The 9,149-nt window shown below is 39.1% G+C and overlaps 1 protein-coding gene across 1 annotated transcript; it reads right to left on the bottom strand.

Annotated features, from left to right (window-relative positions):
• Positions 1 to 4,388: 4,388 nt before the first annotated feature.
• Positions 4,389 to 5,711, bottom strand: ZNF322 (zinc finger protein 322). The gene has a single exon (XM_006872779.1). The coding sequence runs from the start codon at positions 5,661 to 5,663 to the stop codon at positions 4,455 to 4,457; it is 1,209 nt and encodes a 402-aa protein (XP_006872841.1). The 5' UTR covers positions 5,664 to 5,711; the 3' UTR covers positions 4,389 to 4,454.
• Positions 5,712 to 9,149: the final 3,438 nt, after the last annotated feature.

Below are 9,149 nucleotides of genomic sequence, written 5' to 3'. Positions count from 1 at the left end.
TGCAAGTGGGGAGAGGGGTGCAGGGGGACTGACAGAAGGCTAGCATATTAAGGACAACCTAAATTTAAACAAAAACCAAAAACAGGGAGTGAAAGGACATCTGTGTATTTGCAGGCAGGATAAAGTGTCAAAAACGAAAATGATTGGAAAAAAATCTACAAAAGGGACAAATGAAGTTTTCAAAGGTAGGTGAAGAAAATGTGGTTGGTAGGAATGGCGTAAAGTATAGCATATTAAGAGAGTCAGAACATCTATTCCTTTGGGAGACGTGAGGCACGATGGATAAAGTGATTGGTTTTGAAGTGGTTTGAGGACATTGGCAGATTTTTTTTGGTGGAGTCAATGATCCATCAGTACAGCAAAGACCCTTCCACACAACTCCCTTATTAGTCCCTGCTCTGTCAGAGTTGGTGGGGCAGAAATAATGTCTGGTTTCAAATATAGACAAACCTGTTGCCACGAGTCAATTCCAACTCATAGTGACCCTATAGTAAAGAAACCCTATACAGGGTCTCTATGAGTCAGAACTGACTCAATGACACTTAAAACAACAGGGTTTCCAAGGTGGCAAATATTTATGGAAGCAGGCTATCAACTTTCTCCCATGAAGCAGCCGGTGAATTGGAACCACTAATCTCTCAGTTAGCTGTCCAGTGCCTAACCACTGTACCACCAGGGCTCCTCACTCATCAGTAAAATCATAAAGCTCTAGCCCCCTTACTAAGGAGCCCCCTTACTGGTGACACAGGAGTTACTCTTAAAAGGTCCTCTCTGTCCTTTTAAGAGTACCTTTTTTGATGTTGTCACTGCCAGTGGATGCCTATGCCCACTCCTTTTAAATTCCTGTGCCAGATGGAAAAACGATTGCCTCTGCAAGTTAGTGGCTTTCAGCCTCCCTTATATCTTTAAGGTCCCAAACTCTGCCTGAGTAATGGGGGCAAATAAGAGCAACTATTTTAAATTCCCCTCCCTCATCCTCTCAAATTCATGAAACACTAAGACAATGGGGAAGAGCTAGAAGCCAACTGCGGATAGGGTGGGACCTGAGAATCCAAATCTTCCTTTTTAATTTTGAGCGTTATTTAAAGCATATATTGCTTTGTTAATGAATTTTAGCAGAGCCTCACATATGGTCAGTTTACGCTATTGTCCCTCCCTCCGATTATTTATGTAATGCACAATGTCTACAGCAAAGAGCAATCAATGTTGTTCCCCTCCAGATTTCCACTCACTGTGTCAACACCAAACACTGAAGGGACTCTAGGTTGTCTGAGGGTTATCATCAGTACCAAGTCCACGAGTCACATAAATCTGTGCTCTATTCTAACATGAATATATGGGAAACATTTACCTTAGTTACTGTGAAGACAAAATGGAGTTTTTCAGAACAAGTGTTTATTTCAGAATTAAAGGGAAACAAAAACATTAAAGCATAGGAATACATGGACTGAATACAAGTGTCTTATTTGGTCTGAAACCTTGAGAGTTACTCTAACTACTTACCTGAGGTAGAATTTAGGTTGGCACTGCTTCAAGAGAACCTCCATCCATCCCAGAAGTTACCTCCTAGTTTTGGTTACAGGCTCCCAAGTGGTCCTCTCTCCAACCTCAGGTTATGCTATATGGATAACACCAACACTTTTTTTTATAAGCCCTCAGACCTGTTTTATACCCCCAAAATTCTGAGTTTGAAAGATGGTCCATCCCTAATTTAGAGACGATTATCAGTAAGATTAGTTGAAAGGGGCAAATCACAGCGACACTGTCCCTTTTCCAAGTGCCCTCTAATGACTAACAAAAGGCCATAAGCATTAATTTCTATCACCGCCATGCCACATCCCCGATACTACTTGAACTGTTACAATTATCACACATCTACTAGTGAAAGGCATTTCTTTACCAAAGAGAAACAAATAACATCTTGTGTTTGAGCACACTGGGCAATTTAATGATATAAGAGCTATTTTGAAACTCACTGAAACAAGTCAGCTCAAACAAACTTCCAGATTTGCTTTCTAAATGAACTCCCTCTAGAATTGAATTCCTTAGTACCACTGTGAGCTAGATAAACTGGCCCTAAAACAATCATCATGGCTCCACAGGCACTAAGAGAAAATGAAGAACCAGTCAAGAGGATCAAAGCTTAGGGCTGTTTGCAAAGAGCAATGCAGCCATTGTTCTGAATTCCATTGACATTGGCCTCTGGAGTTCTGCTAAAATAAATCAAACCAGATTTGAAGACTGGGACTAGCAGTGATTATTTATTTACCAGCTTAGAGTCCCCATTCTCTAGGTATCTGAGGTGTTTGTATTAAAGGTATTTTAAGCTGAGAATAAAAAACCCAGAAATGGACATTTATAGATCCTTGGATTAACTACAGTATTTCTAGAGAATGTTACAATCATTATTTTGTTAATTTGGAAACAAGTGCTTAGCCTTAAACCTCTGATCAATTTGTCAACTTCTTCTTCCTGTTAGTATTTAGAAATCTGCATTCCAGGCCAAATATATACTCTATATTATGATGAATACAATCCTTTGTCTTGGCATAAAAGGTATTCTCTTTCCTTGGTAGTATTGGAACAAATGCGTGGTGCGTCATTGTGGGCTTAGATTTGCTATAAGCAGCAGGAGAATAGGATAGAAAGCACACTAGCTTTGAAATCAGGACAATCATAATCAGAAAGCCTGGCTCCTCTGTTAATTTTGCATCATTATGTGGCCTGTGCTTTGTGCTCAGTCAGGCTTGAACTTTTCTTTCAGTCTTATCCTAGCCATTTTACAAGATGGCTACAGGCATTTATCATTTTAAAAAGATAAAATTATAAAATTATGGATACCAGCAACATCCTATTATCCCGGAATTTGCATTTTCTAATAAAAAATAAATGCATTTCTAAGGCTGACATTCTAAACATCAGTGATGGTCTGCAAGATATTTTAGAGAAAAGGAAACTTTTGAGGGTGTGTCTCGAGTTACTCTTAAGTAGAAAAGTTGAGTATTTTGCTTCTTTAATAGTTTGATCTTGCAAAGGGAAAACTAAAAAGTTTTGTTCCAGGATAAATACTTCCTAGCTTCTTAGTTTTTATTTTACTGTCAGCAAAAAGTTCCCATGCTTTACTATCAACATACACTAGTGCCATCGTAGGCAAGAACAAAAAACATAGACAAAGTCAATATATTCCTTTCCCCCCAACAGTAACACATGCCACACTTTCTAGCACATGGTTAGTCCTTGCCTTTATTAGATTTCTGAATTTAAAAAAGGAAAGAAAAGCCATCATTAAATGGTTCAGATAAAAGAAAAACATCTTTACCTGAGTTACCGATCAGGCCTACTCTGACCTGCCCTCACTCCTCCCAGAACAAGCTTCTGGGTATCTAAAAAACTGTTTCCACACTGATTTCATGTAAAGTCATCTCTACTGTATGTGTTAACTAAACTATGAGAACAGTCCATCTCATATGTATTATATGTACACAGATTCTCACCCATAATTAGATCTCTTACTGGAACAAAATTCTCTGTAGAGTGGGTTCTTTGGGGCCCTGACAAGAACTAGCAAAGCTTTTTTCAGATTCAAAGTATTTAAAGTTTTTTTTTTTAAACTTAAGTTCTCTGGTGTACCATAAGAACTGATCCTTATAACAGCTTTTCTTATCCAGATACTTTTAAGGTCTTTCTTCCTACTGTTTTTGCTTTTTTAAAATGCAAGAAGGCTCTCCAACTGATGCTTTTGCCACACTCAAGACAAACACAGAATTTTCTGACAGTATGGATTTTCTAATGGGTTAGAAAGTCAACAGTTCTGTTAGAAGCTTTTCTCACACTTGTTGGAACTTCTCTGCAGTGCAAGTTTTCTGATGTCCAATGAGATGTGCACACACTGCCTGGAGCACTGCTGACAATGAGGGCATTTAAAAGGTGTTGTGTGTGAATTCTTATGGAACAAGGAGGGCTGAGCAGATACAAAGCTTTCTCACACTGACTGCATATTTAAGGTTTCCCACCTGTATGAATCTTATTGTGGTGGTGGTTGTGGGCCGCTGAGTAGGTTCTAACTCACAGAGACCCTGTAGAGGGTTTCTGAGGCTGAAAATCTTTATGAGAGCAGAAAGCCTCATCTTTCTCCCACTGAGTGAATGGTAGATTCTAACTCTGAAATGATGAATCCTATTGCAGGTGATTAGATCTGAGCTCAAACTAAAAGTTTTTCAAACTCAGGGCATCTGTAGAGTTTCTCACTGGAGAATTGTAAGGCTTTTTGTTATTGCAGCTCTCTGGACAAAGCATTTCTCATACTTCTTACAACTGCTGGTTCTCTGGGACCCACTAAGGTCTGACATCTGAGGAGAGTCAATGTCACCGTTCACATATGCCTAAGGTTTCTCATCTTAGTGAGCTGTGACATGTAAATGCATTTTTGTGTGGTGTTGTAACTTCTTGTCCAGTCAAGACATTTGTGAGGCTTCTGAAGAATGGGGAAGGCTGAGCTCAACACCTTTCTCACCCACATTACAGACATAGGGTTTCTCCCCAATGTGGATTGTCTGGTGTTGAAGAAGTGCTGTGTTCTGGTGGAAGCCTTTATCACATACGCTATATTTATAACGTAGCTCCTCTGTTTGAGTTCTCATTTTCTGTTGTGCAACAAAATCCATGCCTAGGATGAAGTCACTCTCACAGGCCGACCACTGATGTGGTTTCTCTTCCATGTGAATTCTCTGATGTACAATAAGGTCTGAGTTACAGTTGAAACTTTTCTCATATTCAAGGCATTTAAAAGTGTGAGTGTGAGTTGCCTGGTGCCTGATGAGGTTGGCACTCCGAGTGAAACTTCTCATACACTCCAAGCATTTATACGGCTTCTCACCTGTATGGACTCTCTGGTGCACAATAAGGTCTGATTTCTGACCAAAGCATTTCTCACAGGCACCACACTTATAGGGCTTCTCCCCAGTGTGAACTCTTTTATGTACAATGAAGGCTGAGCGGTGTCGGTAACTCTTCTCACACTTGTTACATTTGTAGGGCCTTTCACCAGTATGAGTCCTCTGGTGACTAATAAGGTCTGATTTCCCACTAAAAGCTTTTTCACACTCCAAACACTTAAATGGTTTCTCACCTGTGTGAGTTCTTCGGTGCCTTATGAGGTTTGTACTTCGACTGAAGCACTTATCACACTCACTACATAGATAAGGTTTCTCGCCTGTATGGCTTCGCTGGTGAACAAGCAGATCAGAGCTCTGACCAAAATTCTTGTCACAAATGTCACATGTATAGAATTTTTTACCTGCATGGGTTCTCTGGTGTCCTGAAAGGGCTAAGTGGTGCCAAAAACTCTTCTCACATTTGCTACATTTATAAGGTTTCTCGTAAGTGTGGATCCTCTGATGTGAAATAAGTTCTGAGCTTTGGATGAAGGTTTTCTCACACATATCACATCTATGAGGTTTCTCCCCACTATGGGTTCTCTCACACATAATAAGAGCTAAGTTTTCACAGAAGCTTCGCTCGCATTCAAGGCACTGGAGTATCTGATCATCTATTTGAGCAATCTTATGCACATGAATAAAAATCTTTCTACCCTTCTGAGGGCACGCATGATATAGTTTTCTTTTTTGAGTTCTCTGATTACAGCTGTCTTCTGAAGTGTACATCTTCTATGGCTCTCTCCTAGGGAGTTTTCCACTGGTCTTCTTGACCCATCATTGTCTTAACAGTCATTTTCTTGATAAGAATATGAAAGATACATCTTCTTCAGGTCTTTTAGTCATGTGTAGTTCATGTCTATAAATTTCCAGCATCATATATACTACTTTCTTACTTGGTATTTCCAAACCTGTGAGGCAAAGCAGAAATATTATTTATATACCTATAACTTAACAAGAGGCCACACAATTAAAATCAATGCAGGCACGTCAGAAATTCCTCATGTAGTCTGTAAGTGTTCTAGGTTTTACTGGGGTTAAGACCAGCTATTTCATTTTTCTCTTAGCTGATACATAATTGATCAACAATGTATATAAGGAAAGTACTGTAAGAAGGGTTTTTACCCTTTCTTTTATGAACTTGGGTTATTACAAACCTGGGACACTTCCCCATGCGCCAACTGAAAAATCAGGACAGGTTTAAGGGCCATTATGTCTACTCATGAAGAAAGCAAACCAAATGGGACTGTGAGTATCTTTGCAATCCTTGTTGTAGAAAGGTTTGAAAGGAAATGTCTAATGATCATTAAAATTCCCAATGATCAGAGAGAAAAACAGGTTTTATATATCTAGCAAGGAGTCCTGGTATCATACAGGTTTAGTGTTGGATTGTTAATTGCAAGGTCAGCAGTTCAAAACAACACTCTCTCTCTCTCTCTGTGAGACAGACAAGACTAAGTTTCAGAGCTAAGTATTCACAGAAGCTTTGTTTGCATTCAAGGCACTGGTATATTTAATGATCTATTTGAGCAATCTTACGCACAGGAATAAAAAAATTTCTATCCTTTTGAGGTCATGCATGATATATTTTTCTTTTTTGAGTTCTCTGATTACAACTCTCTTCTGGTGTACATCTTCTATGGCTCTCTCCTAAGGAGATTTTCCACTGGTCTTCCTGACCCATCATTGTCTTAACAGTCATGTTCTTAATGAGAATTTGAAAGATATATCTTCTTCTGGTTTTTCAGTCACGTGTAGTTCAAGTCTATAAATTTCCAGTATCATATAGACTACTTTCTCACTTGGTATGAAAGAGAAAATCTTAGGGAGCAGTTTTACTTTGTCCCAAAGGGTTGCTTGTTGTAGCTGTTAATTGTCGAGATGATTCCGACTCATAAAAATCCTGCATGGGGTTTCCTAGGCTGTACATATTTATGGGAGCAGAAAGTCTCTTTTTCCCCCTTGGAGTGGTTGGCAGACTTGAACTGCTTACCCTGTAGTTAGCAGCTCAATGTATAAGCCCCTGCCACCAAGGATCCTAAAGGATAGCTATGAGCTGGAATTGATTTAATCGCAGTGGGCGTGGCATTTGGGTTTGATGACTCTATCATCTAAGCTGTGACATCAGGCAAGTTACTTAACCATTTAGTTTGTTCCCCTGTAAATGAATTAACTTTAGGAAATACCTAACAGGACTGAGTTGAAAAACAAATGAATTGATCTCTGTAAGTCTTATGGAACAGAACTTAGCATCCATGGACTTGCCTGTTAACATTTTTGAAATTGAATGCAAAATTTATGCACACAGCTGGCATTTAATAAGTATCTGCTGAGTACGTAAATGGACTCCCATTGAAATTCTACTTCCCTCCTTGTCTAGTAAAGGAAAAAAAGGATTGAATGCCACAGGGGATGGGAGTTACTCTACAGAGATGCAGTCCGTCAGGGAAAGGGTAAATTTCAAAATCCTTAAGACAATGTAGGTAACCTAGAATCTAAATGCAAAAAGGTAGTATTTACTTCCTGGTCCTGAAAATTTGCTTTCTCAAGGAAGACAGTATTCTGAAAAGGCAAGAAAAAGATAAGGGTGGAGCCTTATAAAAGAAATTAGCACTAGATCACTTTTATACTCAAGGGACCTAACAAAAATGGGCCACAGCCTGGTAAACTACAGTTTACTAAATGAGAGCAGATAGGCTATCTCATGAAATCCCTTAAATTCAGTTCTAAAGAAAATAACCAAAATCTTAAGCCATCCATAGATTCTTTGAGGAAAAGGACAATAAAGAATCTATAAGCCACTTGAATCATCTACAGCTTCCTTGAGATTGAAAACAATGAAGGAAAGAAGCCTGGTATGGGTTGAATTGTGTCCCCCTCAAAACAGGTTTTATAAATCGTACTATTTGATCGCTAGAGGTGCCCTGCTAGCACTGTAGGATAATCATTGGACTGCAACTGCAAGGCAGTCTGCAGGAGAAAGAAACTTTCTGCTCCCATAAATACTTACAGCTTCAGAAACCCTATATAGTGTTGCTATGAGTTAGAAAACAACTTGGTTTTTTGTTAGTTGTTTGTACAGCATCACTCTAAGTTGGAATTAACTTGATGGCAATGGATAAATCCTAGTATACATGTGGTTAAAATTTCATTTGGGAAAAGTGGTTTTTTTCGTTATGTTGAGACAGTACTAGTGTAGGATGTGTCTTAAATCAAGTTCTTTTTGAGCTATTAAAAAAAAAAAAAAAAAAAAGTACCGATAGGGGAAGACAAATGCCACACCACATGAGATCTCCAAGGACCAAGAAACAGAAACTGAAAAGAGATGATGACCTTTCCCCAGAGCCGAGAGAAAGTCTTGCTCTAGAGCTGGTAACCTGAATTCAGACTTCCAGCCTCCTGAACTGTGAGAAAACAATTTCCTGTTGCTATAGCTACCCACTTGTGGTATTTCTGTTATAGCTGCACTAGGTAACTAAGACAGAGGCTTAACAATAACCTGAGTGAGACACTGAAAACACTAAGACATGATCTTAAACACTAAAGTAACTCAGGGTGTCATGATCTGAAGCACAGTAGAGAATACAAAGTATACTCGGGACTACTACAAAACTACCACTTTAATGTCAGTATTCTTCCTGCACTGGAAGGCAAACTATTATCACAATATTGGTTACATTTGAGTAATTATCAATTCATCAAAAAGTAGAGTCCCAGGAAATAAAACACTGAAACAGAGATAGTAGGACAGTAGACAAGGATGAGCTCAGAAAAACAACCCCATGAAGCTGTTTACAAACTCCTGTGCTTGATCTCAGCCTGTACACACATGGATCAGCTTTTCATTTGCATACCAAAGACCAGGTTAAGTGAACTAACATGTAGACCCCTGCTTGAATCTTCAGACTTACAACTGGGTGGTACACATATAAACCAAACCCATTGCCAATAGGTCGATTCTGACTTGTAGTGACTCTTAAGACAGCAGCTTCCTAGGGTTTCAGAGACTGTAAATCTTTACAGGAGCAGGCAGCCTCTCTCATCTTTCTGCCATGGAGCGACTGGTGGACAATGAATAAGTTAGACCAAAGAAATGACAGATATGGTATTAGCTCAGAATACTGAATATACTATGAACTGCCAGGAGAATACACAAATCTGTCTTGGAAGATGATGCTCCGTCTTTATGGAGCTAGACTAGCACACAGAGAAGTA

This window comes from Chrysochloris asiatica, unplaced genomic scaffold (assembly GCF_000296735.1).
Source record: "Chrysochloris asiatica unplaced genomic scaffold, ChrAsi1.0 scaffold00213, whole genome shotgun sequence".
Classification (NCBI taxonomy): domain Eukaryota; kingdom Metazoa; phylum Chordata; class Mammalia; order Afrosoricida; family Chrysochloridae; genus Chrysochloris; species Chrysochloris asiatica.
This window is presented reverse-complemented; position numbering and strand designations above follow the sequence as displayed.

Excerpts from the sequence above, each read along its gene's own strand:
- ZNF322 (XM_006872779.1), bottom strand. The coding sequence starts at position 5,663 with ATGTACACTTCAGAAGACAGCTGTAATCAGAGAACTCAAAAAAGAAAA.